Source organism: Melozone crissalis, unplaced genomic scaffold (assembly GCF_028551555.1).
Source record: "Melozone crissalis strain CALT ecotype California unplaced genomic scaffold, PUWL_Pcris_2 ptg000019l_1, whole genome shotgun sequence".
Taxonomy (NCBI): Eukaryota; Metazoa; Chordata; class Aves; order Passeriformes; family Passerellidae; genus Melozone; species Melozone crissalis.
The window spans coordinates 14,705,772-14,720,935 of record NW_026535797.1 but is presented as its reverse complement, the minus strand read 5'-3'; the positions used below and the strand labels follow the sequence as shown (position 1 = coordinate 14,720,935).

Sequence of the window (15,164 nt, the reverse complement as noted above, 5' to 3'; positions counted from 1 at the left end):
CTTATCATAATAAAGACTTCTGAACTCATGCCAGAAAAGTTTTCATGCTGTTTTCCAGAAGATGGGAGTTTGCCAGTAGTGGAATGGAGCTTCTGGCACTAAACATGGAAAAGTCCTGCGATGTGATTTCCTCTCTTGCCAGTTCCCCGATGCTCTCCTAGGTCAGCTCTGAAGATCCCAGTGGATGGGTAGCATCCCCTCCTGGTAGAGAAATGCACTGTGGTCTTTCCCAGGCTCTGGGCACCTCACACAGGTTGCCTCACTCCTGGGAAGGCTGCTACTGCCCAAACCACATCTTTCTCTGCCTTAGCTTCATCCTGACCTCCTCAAAGCAGTTTGTTCTCCCAAGAACTGCAAACTGGACAGAAGCAGTCCTCTGTTCTCATTTTCCCTCTCCCTCCCCCAGGCAGCCCCACTGGCATCATGCTGGCACTGCAGCCCACCTTTCCACCCCCCTAACAGGTGAAGGACAGTGGGCCCGTGCCCCTTGCTCACAGGGCTGCGTGTCTCCACGTGCAGCCATAGCCACAGCTCTGCCAAGGCAAACAATGCTTGTCACAGTTGTTATTTTTCTTTCAGCAAGAACTCCCCAGTTTGCTCATTCTTATGGCTATTAGCTTGAAGTTTCCTCAAATTTTCCAATCTTCCTCTGTTAACAATATGGCCAAAACTAAAGTGAACCCATCAGATGCAGTCTTTCTATGGTCAGTTCCAGCAGAATCAGCTCCTTGCTGCCTGTGCCCATCAGCAATGCAACGGTGGGGAGACAGGGCTTGCATTCACATTCCTCTCACTCTCACCACAGTCGCACAGACCTTTCCTTCTCCCCTTCTTTCTCCCACTGCCTCAAGGTCTCTCCATTTTTGAACATCTGGGTGGGGGGTGGGGGAGTGTATGATCCATCCCAGATGTATTAGCCGTGTTTTCCAAATTAAGTTTTTATTTACTTCCTTCGCTGTTTCTAAGTCCTAACATCTTCTATTGTTTGTTTCTGCTTTCATCAGTGTTTTCAAACATGTCCAAATTTATTATTGTCATTTTCCTAGAATGTGTAAAGGCCATGCTAGGTCAGATCAAACAGGCAAAGCATTGGCACTCGTCTCCAGCTGTGTGGTGAGCGAGGATTTAGAGGGATAGCTAGGGAAACAGCATAATCTTTTTCTTCTACACATCAGGGGCTTAGGAAATTTGTGATCAAATGATTACTTCAAGATCTGATAACTCTGACTCTGTTTTCTATGAATTCATTTTATCCTCTTTTGCACTCATTAACTTCCAGCTTTGATGATGTAATTTCAGGGTGTCTTTTGTGCAAAACTCTTTCCTTTTGTATGCTTTAAAACTGCTGCCTGATGACAGGCTGCCTCCATCCCTGTGCTATGGATAACACTGACTAACTCTCCAGACCTAGTAGTGTGTGAGATGCACTTTCCACCCACGTGACATTTTGCCCATGGCTCCTTTTTAGGCTCTAATGCTCTGGCATTTCTTTTTTTACTGTTGTTTCTCATATCAGTGCTGCTTGCCTCCATAGGAAAGTGAGAGTTTTCCTCACGTGTCCCTTGGCAGCACTGCAGTTCCAACTCTGCCACTACTGTCCCAGGCTACCGAAAGCAGCCTAGGAAGGGAAAGGGGAGGGTGAAACTGGACAAACATGGGGCTTGCACTATTTTACTCTAGCCCTGCCTAGCACTCTCTGGCTGCCAAGTAACACTGGGTAGTGCTGGAAACCTGCCCATGACTCTTTCACATAGCCTTCATTGCTGAAGCCTGGGGAAAGAGCAGCTCCACGGGAACCCAGCAGCCCTGGGAGTAGGGATGTGAAGGAGGTGAAGGCATTTCCCACTGCTGTTGTGGGCTGCCAGCTTTGCAAAATACCACCAGACACATCTTGCTGTAGAGATGACAACTGTCCTACCATACCCATGCTCTCCACACCACAGCTTCAGCTACTTTGCCTTGGTTTCTGGCATGTGCTGGGAGAAGCAATCACCTCCAGCACTGACACTTAGATGGGTGCAATGCCATTCCTGCTCCTGAACGTGTGCTGCTTTCATACTGGCTGACAAGCAGGGATGGGGGCAGAAGGGGCTTACCTAGCAGAAAGTATTAATATGGTTTCTGCTATCTCTATGTATGTGTAATATTTTTATTTTTCTTTTCATGTCTTCAAAAGGGTATTTTTTAAAAAACAGGGGTTAAGAGGGAGCTGTGCAGGTGGGGCAGAAGACCAAGAAGGCAGAGGATCAAGGAGAGAAATGACCACTATGATGGTGCTGGGGCAGAAGAATGTTGGATATGGGAAAGTCTGAGTAAGCCAAGTCATAAGCAGGCAATCCATGTGCCTTGACCACCAGCCTGTACTGTTTGCATCAGAGGCCATCAACAGCAGCTAGAGGCTATAAACAGGGACTCCTTGGTTTGACCAATGCCCTTCCTGAAAAACTGAGGTAGAAAGACAGCAGTCCAAGCAGATGTGGAGAATGGGTAGGAAAGCACTGGGAAAGAAGCAAGCCTTGACATGGAAATTAGAGCAATGCAGCACAGATCCACCTCAAAGCTGAAGGGAAAGCAAATGTTTGGCATGGCACTGAGTATCCCAGGCAGCCCATTACTGGAGCTCCTCTCTAGCATGGCCCAGATATAGCAGAATAGCACGGTCATGCTACCAAAGGGGGCCTTTCTCTTGGCCTTTCCAGCCGTGATGGTAAATTTTTCAGCTGTTTGTGCTCATGTTTGGTCTCTGTGTCGGGGTTGTCCTAGTAAATACCTCTGTCAGAGTCACTAGGCTGCTGGAGTTTTAGCCTTGTGGGGCAGAGAGCAGGGACCATGAGGTGTCTGCTGCCCACTGGGATAAGCATGGCAGAGTGTTGGAGAGGAACCAGATTCCCCTACACCCAGAGACAGTTTGTAATCCTTTGTTGCAGACAGGAGGACATTTTCATTTGCCTATATGCAGTTAAGCAATGTCGTCCTGCCCAGCGCCTGTCAGAGCTCTTTCTCATGCCCCCTCCCGGAGCAAGGCGGGGTGATAGCAGACTGTTCGAGCGGAGCTCTCCGTGATGGTTCCTGCTCAGCAGACGACTCCTGCATCACATCGCACTCTGCTCTTCCCTCCCCCTGCACCGTCCCAGCTCAGCAGTTCGGGCAGCCAGCTGTGGCAAGGGCCATGCAGTCCCTGCCGCCTCTGTTTGTCCCGGGAGCAATGGGATCGCTGGGTGAGCCGGGCCGGGCAGAGGGGCCGACTGACCCGCGGCGGTGCCTGCTCTGTTTCCCCAGGAGATGGGGCAGGAGAGGAGGCGCGGAGCCGGGGCCGGGCTGCGGGGAGGAGCGGAGGGAGCTGCCCGCGCCGGGCAGGGCTGCGGGGATCGTGCGGGCAGCGAGGCCGCCCGGCGCTACCCCCATCCCCATCCCCTGGGCTCCTGCCCCACGGGAGGTGACGGGCAGAGCAGAGCCCCCCGCCCGTCGGCCCCCTCTCCTTTCCTCTCCTTTCCCCGCCCGCCGCTCCCCGAGCGCTTGGCAGCCCCGACGCCCTCCGCAGCCAGTTTTCCAGCCCTGCGCTTCTTCTGCGGTGACAGCCAGTGGCTGCGGGGCCCTGTTTGCTGTCCAGTTAATAAGTGAGCTGGAGCGGGGGGAAACTTCTCCGGCGGAGGAGAGCGGGCTCGCCGGGGGCCGGCCGGGCGGGCGGGGGGAGCATTCCTGCGCCGCGGGGCCCCGGCGCGCCCCGCTCCCGCCGCCCCCCGCCCGCAGGTGCAGGGGGCTGGCACTCGGCAGCTGGAAAGAGCTGGTTGGAGTTTGCACTTTAAGCTCCCGGCGGGGAGGGAGCCGAGGCTGGGAGCTGGTCCGGGCGCCCGGCGCCGCGGGAGGATGGCGCGGTGGCTGCGGCCCCTCGTGGGAGCCCTGCTCCTGCTCGAGGGGGCGGCCGCCCTCAGCTTCCTCCACCATCGCTACGAGGAGCTGGTGCAGGCCCTGTTCCGCGTGCAGAGCCAGTGCCCCTACGTCACCCGCATCTACAGCATCGGCCGCAGCGTCGAGGGCCGGCACCTCTACGTGCTGGAGTTCAGCGACTACCCGGGCATCCACGAGCCCCGTGAGTACGGGGGGAAGGGGACAGCGGCCCCGAGAGGAGTCGGCACGCTCCCTGCCACGCGGCGGTGCCGGGACGCTGGGTGGGGGCATCTCCCTTTCCAGGCGGGACTCTGGCAGTGCCCAGGTGCCAGGCCGGGCGGTCTCCGGCAGGGACCCCGCAGCCGGCCCAGGGCCCGCCCGGCCCGCACACATGCCTCGTGCCGTGCACTGTGCCTGCGTGAGATGCAGCGTGGCCCGGCCGCGTACTTTGGACGCAGCTCTGAGTTTTCAGCTCAAGCTAATGCAAGAACGCAGGCGAGTCCATCCCAGCACCCCGCCTGCCCTACCACGCTCTGCCTCCCCAAACAGCGTTGTCCAGGCGAGGAGAGCAGCATCAACCCTCTGCCCTGTGCTGCTGGGTGGTGACAGGACAGAAAGTGTTCGGCCCTTCCTCCTGCAGACGGCAAACCCAGGAGGACAGCGAGCGGGGACCCTGGCAGAGAGGGCCTGGGCTTCTACAGCCCTCGCAGCCCGTGGGCAGCGCGGCCCCAGGGACAGGCTGGTCTCAGGGACCGCCACCTGCTGCCTCGTGGCCCTGTGGAGCCCTGGCAGCGATGGCCCCGTGAGCTGCTGCCTGAGCAGCTCGGGGATGCTGCCGAGCCCCAAGGGCAGCCCTCAGCCAGGTGCCCTGGGGGGCTGAGGAGAGCAGCTGCCTCTCCAGGCTGGGGGGCTGCACACAGGGCTCCCTCGCATCCCTGCCTTGTGCCCCTGAGCTGCAGGTAAGGACAGAGCTTTCTGCAGGATTTTTGCCTTTTCAGGTCCTGGTTGATGGGGTTAAACGCAGGGGCTGATAAGTGCAGGCAGCCTAGTCACGTGGAAAACTGCCAGCAGGGCTGCAGGGGTGTGCAGAACCTGTGCCCCCCCTGAGGAGCAGCCCCCACAAACCCCACAGCACCCCATGTCTGGCAGCTCTGCTCTGGGGGTGTATGCTCCCGTCCTGTGCCCATGGTATCATTTTCAGTGGTGCCAGCAGGTGGGATGGGAGGCTTCCCACCTTTACTACCTCTGTGACAGCCCTGTTCAGCACTGGGAAACCTGCATGGCACTGAGGGCATCTGGGGTCCCTCCACAGTGCATCACGGGCTGATTCAAAGCACAGAGTGAGCAAAGGGCACTGGCAGTGCACCACTGGATTTTAGACTTGCAGAACCACATGAAAGCAGATGGAAAGCCTGTAGGAGATGACTCAGATCTCCCCTGCCCCAGGCAGGCAGCATGGGCATGTGGCCCTGCTTGTAGCATGGGCCACTGTCAGGCTGGCACTTTCAGCTTGAGTAGCATGAGGAATTTGGGAAACTGGATTTCCTTGAAGGACATGAAAAGTAACTCTGAAAAGCAAGCTCACAGTCAATGGGTTTGCATGCAGTAATTAGAATTTGTGTGCAGTAATTAGAGTTTGTGTGCCCATATACATTAAGTTTAGGGATTTGCATGCTGAAAAAGGCTGACAAATCCTGCTGCAGACTCAAACAAAGCAGAGAATCCTTGCTGAAACCCTATTTTCAGGCTGCACATATGCCCAAGATTTTTCTGCGTTTTTAATAACTCGATTATCTAACTAAATCAGTTCTTATGTGCCTGAAATCTAACAAGATGAAAATATGTGGCTCACCTCTGGTGTCTTGCACTGAGAGACAGCAATCAAAAAACATAGAAAAGCAAAATCTTTAGCTTGAATTAGACCTTTTTTTTTTTAATGCAGCAAAGGCACAAGGGCTTTTGCAAGCAGCAGCTCGCAATCTGGGGATGTGATGCCTTTTACCCCAGGATCCTGACAGACATCATACCTGGCAGTGGGGCTGCACACTCCCACTGCAAGTCTGATCCCTGCTGGTGTCCAGAAAGCTCAGGGTGCAATGGGAGTCTCAAGATCTGGCAAGCCAGCATTTGTAACAACACTTTTTTTTCCCTGAGTCTTTCATGTGACAGACAGGCTCCCTTTTTAACTTAATTCCCCTGTTGTCTTTCGTTCTACCAATGCTGGCTCCAGCCTGCAATGTGACATTTTATTTTCCCACAAGTAACTGCTTTAAAAGGCCTCTGGGAAAGCACAACCTGTCCCTCACATGTCCTGCCTCTCCTTCAGCAAAGCAGCAAGTCCTGTTCCAGGCACTGTCTGCCTGTGGTCTCCGAGTCTGTATTTTGAGACCTTATTTTAGAAAAGCCAGTGGCAAGAGACCTTTTTGGTCATACTGGAGCTGCCTGAGGGACAGTTTGATCCATATTCAGCTCAGCTGCTGAGTGTTTCTCCGGGCTCTTTTCCCTTGAGGGTGAGGAGGGCCTTAACCTTGATCTTGGAGGCAGGTAAAGGGGAAGGAGAGATGCAGAGCTGGGAATGGACCGGGCTGGTGAGGGGCACTGAGAGCAAATGTGGAAGAGCAGAGGTGGGAGAAACAGTCTGTCACCTCCACTGCCACCTACCCCAGAGCTCTGAGGGCCTGGCAGCCTGGGGCAATCCTGCCAGTGCTCCCTGGTCCTTTTGTGCTGCCTTTCACCAACCCAAGACCAAACCACTAGCAAATACTCTTCCTGTGTGCTCCAAAGGCCCAAAGCAACCTGGAGGAGACTCTGAGCTGCTCTCAGAGTGCTGTGCAAAATGCAGTGGAGCCCATATGCGAACTGTGCTGCACTCCCTCACTGAGGTTTGCATTTTGCAAGGGAAAGGGTCATTTTAGACCATTTATCGAGTGTCCCTTGGGCTTGCCTGGGGCTCCCTGTGGTAGGCATTTGCTCTTCCCCCCTGTCCCAGCCCTGGCTGATGGCATCACTCTCTTGCTTTCTCCAGTGGAGCCAGAGTTCAAATATGTTGGGAACATGCACGGGAACGAGGTGCTGGGCCGTGAGCTGCTGCTGCAGCTCTCGGAGTTCCTGTGTGAGGAGTACCGCCGGGGCAACGAGCGGATCACGCGCCTCATCCACGACACGCGCATCCACATCATGCCCTCCATGAACCCCGACGGGTACGAAGTGGCTGCCAAGCAGGTACCAGGCAGTGATCACCTCCTCCAGGGTAGGGACAGAAAGCCCTTCACATCCCTTTGGGATGCTCTTCACTGCAGCTAGAAGGAGGGGGAATCCTTTCTTTTCACGCCCTGCCAAATTTGTCCCCGTCAGCTGCTGTCGCTGATTGCCACCTCCTTACCCGAGAGCTCATGCTGTGCGTCCTGTTACAGGTGACCTTGGCAGATGATGGTGAAGACTTCCTATACCTGTCTTATTCTCCTTAGAAGATATTTGTCACAGAAGGGTCACTGCAAATCCCCTGCCCTAGACTGGGCAAGCGAGAGCTGAATGCCACTTTCATAAGCAGGCAGAGACATGAGAGATGGGTGGGTGGAAAAAGCCCCTTAGTACTCCCGAAAAAAATCACCCATTTCTTTGTGCTTCTAGACTTCAGGGAGATATTTGTGGCTCTTTCAGCTAAAGTAAATTGTTTATTTGTTTTGTGGCTTACTCTGTCACCCTGAAAAATGAAGATACTCTTATTGATTTTCCCTGTCAGTACCAATACTCTTTATTGCCCTGCCAGCAATAACACATGTTGTAACTCATAGGCATTGAAGTGCTTTTACAGTGGCCATTCTCTGCTTCTCTGATGCCCAACGTGACTGCACCCAACCTGGACTCATCCCTGTGATGCACCTTTGCCCCACAGGGCCCAGACAGCAACGGGTACTTGACAGGGAGGAACAATGCCAATGGAGTGGACTTGAACCGCAACTTCCCTGACCTCAACACCCTCATGTACTACAGCAGGGAAATCAGCGGGCCAAATCACCACATCCCACTGCCTGACAACTGGAAAAGCCAGGTACCAGTCTGGGATACCGTGAGGGCTACAGCATCCTCTTGGAGTGTCTCAGCATGCAAGCAAATACACTGCCCTTTGGCTTGCACAGTGCTTGTTTCCTTCTCTGAGCCTTCTGCCTGCAGAGAAACGATGCAGTCCTGGTCCCATATCACAGCTTGCCCCTCTGCCAGGAGAGGCTGACATCACAACCAGCTTGGGGGAGCAGGCTGCAATGCACAGGGCAGAGGAGGTGGCATATGCTGGCTAACCCCTGTGCCTCAGGTTTTGGGGTTTAGCTGGGGGAACTGCCTTGTGTATCAGGGCAATTGGTGGAGAACAGAGGAAGCTGCAAGAGCTGCAGCAGACACATTGCAGGACAGGGTCTGACATGATTAATCACACTACAGCCTGGCATGGAGCAGCAGCTGGCACAGAGGTCTCTTCTCCCTGTCTCCTTCTCTCTTCTCCTTACAGGTGGAGCCAGAGACATTGGCTGTGATCCAGTGGATCAGCAGCTACAACTTTGTGCTCTCGGCCAATCTGCATGGTGGAGCAGTGGTGGCAAACTATCCCTATGACAAGTCCCAGGACCAGCGGTTCAGGAGCCACCGGCGCACGGTCAACACGCCTACCCCTGATGATAAGCTGTTTCAGAAGGTGAGCACAGCCACGCTGAGCAAGGACATCCCCTGGCAGGGTGCAGAGCGAGGCCTGGATGGGAGCTCTGGTCACTGCATCATGCAGGAGCTGAGCCAAGAAACGTGTTGGAAATAATCATTAGCAGACTACAGCATTTCTGCCAGCCACTGGCTCGGGAGCCAGGTCCCTGGGATGGACCACAGGGACAGGCCATGCTTAACTCTGAGGGGCCCCCTCCTTGTCCATGCTTGGTTTTCCCATAACCCAAATACCACTGGTATACTCAGTAACAACCTGCTTTTCCCAAGCTGGAAGCTGCACTCAGCTTTGACACACCATCTTAGAATGCAAAGGGTTTTTTTACTAGAGAGCTGACTGGGAGCCTGCTGATACCAGGATAAAGGAGGTGGGTTCCCAGCAGGGGCTTATGGATGGCAAAGAACAACTACAACAAACAGCAAGACTCCAGGAGCATAAGCAGACAGCAGAGAATGAATTCGTCTGTGCTGTTGATCCCGTTAGTGCTAGCCGAAGCTCGTGGTTTTTCTTCATTATCCCAGAAAACAATGCCTTCAGTCACTGCTTCCATTAGGAAATACCCAGCATAAGAAAAAAGTAAGTCTGCCTCAGAACAGTTAATGAGAAAAATAAGTCCAAGCTGGAGTCCAGCCTTTTCTGGAAGCAGAATCTGCAGGGGCTTGTCAGGACCTCCTGGGATCACGGCTGTGCTCAGACCCAGATGTCAAGATGCTGCAGTCTGGGGCGTAGGCTAATGATACCCACATGGCCTCAGGACTCAGAAATGTAGAGAAGTAACTGTTTTCCTGCCAACAGAATGATATTGAACTGGAATCTGAACCATAATAAAGGGTATAGAGTTTGCCTTAGAAAATGCAAATGCCAGTCTCTCTTAAACTGTGTCTTACGCAAAGGACTGGCTGTGGATGCAGCAGCCCAGTTTTAGCCCTGCCTTCATGTCTAAAAATAAACAGTAATCTTAATAAGGGCAACAAACAAGTCGTTGCTAGAACCAGAACTTGCCCAAACTCTTTCCTAATAGAAGTTCCCCTGATATGTATCTGCTATTTGCCAGGACTGATACTGGTTGCTTTTCTTCATATAGCTTTTTCCTCCATTAGTGCCATCTGCTGTGTGGGGCCAAGTGTCCCCGCATAGGTCCAGTGCCTTCTGCTCCCTCTCTTTTTAGTACGAGCAGGGCAGAAGCCCTTTTGCCATGAACAAGCTTCCAGCTTGCCAGGTTACTGCTCTTCCTTGTAGTCTTGCAGAGGTCCTGGGCACCTCATGTTGTATTTTGTGGCAGTAAAATGCAGGAACTCTCTCCTGTCTGACTTCCCTCCCGTGGTCCTCAGCAAAGGAGGGAGCGTGTTTTGTCCAGAGCCAGGCAGGTTCTCCAGCCATGTGAGGCTGGAGCAGTGACCACTGGCTGCTCTCCCTCTAGCTGGCCAAGACCTACTCATATGCCCACAGCTGGATGCACCGGGGCTGGAACTGCGGGGACTACTTTGCTGATGGCATCACCAACGGGGCATCCTGGTACTCCCTCAGCAAAGGTAAGGGCTGGGCCAGTGAGCACCCCCCACAGCTAAAGGAGGTGAAGGGATAGACAAGAAACCTCAGGACAGGATGGGTTGGGGAAGGACTATAGCAATAGGATTGTGCCCATTACTAGACACCATTCTGGTGTTTTGTATCTCAGACCAGGAAATGGCTTGGGAAAGAGCCACAGAAAAAGCCAAGGTCTGCAGAGACCTTCATCCTATGTGCTTCTAGACAAAGGAAACATTAATCTGCTAGTGTATTTGAAAATCCTATGGTGTAATTCTGTCAAAACCCAAAACTGTGACCAAAGGGAAGGCAGCTGCTAGTTCCTGAAAACTCTCATTAAAAAAGGCACCATGAGGAAACTGCAAAATCAACACATAAGACGAGACAAAAGATTGAAGAGGAACTGGAAGAGATATATAGGCCCCCTGTGGTACCAAACCTCCCTGGGCTTCTGAAGGCAGGTTAATGAATGATCCAGCTGAAGGAGAGAGTTGGCAGCTACAAGGAGAGGGCTGCATGGGTGGAGAAGGCTCTAGTTGCACTGTCATGCAGGGAGGAGGCTGCACCAGTGGTGCAGAGGAGAGTGAGAAGGTTCTGGTCAAAGAAAGATGGGCCAGGATGACTGGGACATAGGAATAGAAAGGGAGCCATGCCCTGGCCATAGGGTATTCTTCTCTTCCAGGCATGCAGGACTTCAATTACCTCTACACCAACTGCTTTGAAATCACCCTGGAGCTAAGCTGCAATAAGTTTCCCCCTGAGGAGGACCTGGAGAGGCAGTGGATGGCCAACCGGGAGGCCCTTGTTGCTTTCATTGAAGAGGTAAAGGGACAGTCCTGAGACCTACACCTTCTCCTGCACATCCCCATGGGCCCTGGTGGTGGGGGACCAGTAGGCACCAGGAGTGGAAGAGAGTTGGTTATGGAGATCATGGGGTGCTCTTGGTGGTGGTCTTTGGGGAAGTTGTTGTGTCCTAGACTGGCTGTGGTGGGGACAGCCAGGATCACCAGGGGTACAGGGAAAGGTAGGGCTGTCCCCAAAGCTCTGTCCTTCTCGGCAATACCCTCTTGAGCAAAGGAGGGGCCTTGACCCATCCATCTGTCTCCCTCCCTGCAGGTTCACCAGGGCATCAAAGGGATGGTCTCAGATGAGAACAACAATGGCATTGCAGGAGCAGTGATTTCTGTCCAGGGAATCAGCCATGACATCACCTCTGGTGGGTTGTTGATCTGCTTACCTGTCTGAATATGTGAGTGAAGCTAGCAGGCAAGGCTATACTATGGGAGGCCATCATGGTTTGCTTCCCAAAGGCACTAGAGAAATAAGACATCACTAGAGAAATATAAGCCTAACCTTATCCTTGACCACGGTGGGCTTAGGAATGCCTAGGAAGGACAGAGGTGAGAACTGGAATGCAAACTATCCTTATTGTAAAGGACTTCAGAAACTCAGCTCCTATTTTATCTGGGAGGGACAATTGAGGGCATAATCTACTCAAGCCTGTAAGTATCTGCAAAGAGTTGAAACAGAAGATAGCAAAGAACAAGATGAAAAAAGAAAGAATAAGATGAAAGACTAGAAGTTCACACCAGACAAATTTAGACTGAGAATTAAGTGCCGCTTTACAGTTACCCAGGTTGAGGTTGTTTCTCCCTTACTGGCCAATTTTAACCTCCTTTCCATGAACACCCTCTTCCAAGCAGACCGAACACTGCAGACTACCTGCAGAAAATAGCTGATATTACAGCTCTTCAGAGGTCAGATTTGAAATCATTAAAGCTCCTCCTGGCTATAGGTCTGTGAGTCAGTAACACTAATATTTGGCACTTATTATGCCAACCTGCATAGGAAGGGGACTGTGGAAGAAATCACAGAACAGCTGGCTGTCAAGGGCCCTCTGAATTCTTCTGTCCAGCTTGGAGCAAGATTTTCCCCAGCATTGGCTCTGATCAGCCGCTGCTCCCTCTGGCCAATTCTCACTGACCTCAAGGATGGATATTTCACAGCCTAACTAACCCTGTACCAGGGTTCTACCACATTCAGGTGAAGCTGCACTCCCAGCTCCACTCTGTAGCAATTTGCAATACCTATCCAGTTACATAGATGGGATTATACTCATATTTCCAAAGTGATCCATAATGTGGTGTTTGATCACTGTTGATTGTCCCCTGTCCCTAAGCACACCAGGGCACAGTCTGTCAAAGTGCTTCTGAGGCTTTCTTATGCAGGGAATCAGGGAGCAGCTGAGCTAATGAGCAACTAAATCCTGCTAACCTAAACGTGGCAAAATTGTGTATGGTGGGAATTAGATTGTGTAACGAATAAGGAGTCAGGCTGCAGCTGTGATTGTCCTTAGGTCTGCTGTCATCTGACTGGTGAGTGCTCAGCTTTGCAGCCCCCCTACACAGCCACAGCCAATGCTGCTGTACAGTCCCCTTTCATTTGGCTTTTACTTGCAGACTGACTTCTCCATGGCACTAATGAGACATCACTTGCAGTACACCAGTGTGAATCCAGCCTTGAGATAGCCAGCAGATTTGGGAAAAAAAATCCAGGTTTTGAAGGCTACACATCCTAGAGGAAGTAACTCAGAGAGAATTACTGGTATGTCTTATGCTTTGCTCCCTGAGCACCCTGAATGCTTTCTTTTCCTACCTTGTGTTCCAGGTGATATGGGAGATTATTTCCGGCTGCTGCTGCCTGGCACTTACACTGTCACAGCCTCTGCAGAGGGGTACCAGCCCCTGACAGTCACAACAACAGTGGGCCCAGCTGCACCTTCATTGGTGAGTCAGGCTGCATAGTCACAAGGGTTTCTCAAAATATCTTCACCCCAGGGAGAAAGAAATGTGGTGGGGGATGTCTATTGAGCAGCAGAGAAAGGAGATAGGATGTAGAGCATTTCCAGAGGCTGTAGATTATCTGTTTTGGCAGACAAGGCTCCACACAGCTCACAGCAGTGAACAGAGTGAAGACAATGCCATGTGCCTTTCAATTCCTTACTGAGGCCTTGCAGCTGCATTGGGCTCCTGTACCAGCTTCTGTGTCCTTCTGCCTCTTGGCCATGGGAGATCTCCTGGCTGGCTGGGACTGCTGCTCTTCAGCTCTCCCTCCATCCTCTTCACTCTCCAGGATGAGATGATGTGGAGACAGCCTGGCCTCAGTTATCCCCCCAGCTTTGTGGGTTTCAGCACTCTGCTATCATCTGCGTTCTGCCTGGGACCAAACATGTTATCAAACTCATAGCAAGAGGCTGAAGTCTGCCTTTCTTTTTGCTGAGAGCACCAGAGACAAACGGGAACTGAGTGCAAACAAAGAGCAGCCAAGCACCTTCAGGAAATGAAGTGTTCTTGAGACACTGGTGTGTCTCCTACAGCACCTTTCTGAGGGCTGGCTGGACAGCTAGAAATTGGCTGTAAAAACAGTGGGTGGGGATCCCTGCCCCTGCTGCTGCCTTGTGAACATGGTGGAACCACAGATGCAGGTTCCTCAAGAGACCAGACCCCAACCCCCCCCACCATCTGCAGCATCCTGGCACATCCTTTGCTTCACTGTGTGTGCACTGGTCAGGCTCTGCTGTAAATACACTGTGGTTGTTCTCCCACCTTCCATTGCTTCATCCCACCCTGCCCAGCCTCTGAAGTTCTTCCAGAGCTGCCCTCTTCTCAGGACTAGAAACCTTCTAATTTTCATACTAAATTTATTTATGGTCAGTTTATGCCTATTTGTTCTTATGCCAATGTTGTGCTTTAAATAGCTCATTTTCTTGCCTGATGTTTATTCTCTAGTATATTTATAGGGAGCTGTCAAGCCCAGTCCTTTGTTTTGCTAGGTTAAGCACCCAGCTCTTTGGGTTTCCTTTTTAAAACAGATTTTCTTTTTATGTGTTACTGTAGAAGACTGATTTGTTCCCTGATGGTCTGATTCTTGCATATCTCCTTGCACAGCAGCCCTCCTTTTCCAGCCTCCAGTTCCCATTTCTGCAATACCTCCCATTCTCACTCTTCACCCCATCTCTCCCCCAAGAAGCCTATGCAGCCCCATTCCAGTTTCACCTTTCTGTATGGCCTCCCTATTCCCCATTTATCTGATGCTGTGCTTTGCACACTCCCTGTCCCCTTCTCCCTCTTGTACTGCTTGTGTGGCTGTAGTGGATGGAGGTTTCTTTCCCGAAATTTTTTTGCCTGGGTCCACTAGGAGGACTGGTTGCTGAAAGACTGATTAAGCTAACAAGATGCTTAAAGGAACTGTCTATCTTAAACCATCCTCTGTATTAAATACTCACAGAGATGCAAAGCAATGCTATGTGTCCACTCTCTGGTGAGAAAAGGAGAATAAAGGACATGGCTCAGTCCCTTGCCATTCACAGCTCATCTTCCAAACCATCCTAGGACATCACATGGCCACAGGAGCAACTCTGCATATAAAACACTGTTCATTGTTAGATTATTTTCCACAGGAGGAAAAAAAATTACAGCTGCTTTAAGAACTGATTTCCTTTAACAATGGCTGAGACCCCTTATTGTTTGACTTGGCCCCAGAGTCCCTTCGAAGGTACACTGTGTTAAATGCAGTTATCTTTATTCTTTCTCCAGGTGCATTTCCAGCTCAAACAAGAAGTGGTGAGGAAGCCTGCGGAGCGCAAAGCCTCAGGCACACGGATGAACAACAAAGCCCTTCAGAAGAAGGTGGTGCCAAGAGCCACCCGCAGGGGGACCCAAAGATGAGGACAGCTCCTTTGGCTGAGAGCTGGGGAAGCCGTTTACATGAGGCCTGGCTGATCACTCCAGCCAGTGAACTTTCCAACAGTTCAGCATGAAACTAGCCCAGATTATTAAACAAGGAAGTATTTAATCCCTGAGCAAATTGTGAAGTCATTCAGAACAAAGTGAGCCTGGGCTACAGTTCCCTGGGCATTGTGTCTGTGGGTGCTGAGTTCTTCTCCTGCACTTGCTCCATCTCAGAGAGCCCTGCTCCCTGTATTCCTGGACTGTTGCCACAGCCCACATGAAATGCCACGAGTGTATACCAAGGATGATGA

General features: G+C 51.9%; 1 protein-coding gene across 1 annotated transcript; it reads left to right on the top strand.

The window, feature by feature from the left end:
- The first annotated feature begins 3,799 nt into the window (after positions 1-3,799).
- CPN1 (carboxypeptidase N subunit 1) lies at positions 3,800-14,963 on the top strand. The gene is made up of 9 exons (XM_054277444.1): positions 3,800-4,090; positions 6,914-7,110; positions 7,784-7,939; positions 8,393-8,575; positions 10,017-10,128; positions 10,806-10,945; positions 11,240-11,339; positions 12,791-12,909; positions 14,719-14,963. The coding sequence occupies exons 1-9, from the start codon at positions 3,868-3,870 to the stop codon at positions 14,848-14,850; spliced, it is 1,362 nt and encodes a 453-aa protein (XP_054133419.1). The 5' UTR covers positions 3,800-3,867; the 3' UTR covers positions 14,851-14,963.
- The last annotated feature ends 201 nt before the right edge of the window (positions 14,964-15,164 follow it).

What these genes read in the sequence shown, in the direction of transcription:
- CPN1 (XM_054277444.1), top strand. Translation starts at nt 3,868, where the DNA reads ATGGCGCGGTGGCTGCGGCCCCTCGTGGGAGCCCTGCTCCTGCTCGAG. An exon ending in ATGATAAGCTGTTTCAGAAG is followed by an intron (nt 8,576 to 10,016) that starts GTGAGCACAGCC and finishes CTCTCCCTCTAG; the next exon opens with CTGGCCAAGACCTACTCATA. An exon ending in TTGTTGCTTTCATTGAAGAG is followed by an intron (nt 10,946 to 11,239) that starts GTAAAGGGACAG and finishes CCCTCCCTGCAG; the next exon opens with GTTCACCAGGGCATCAAAGG.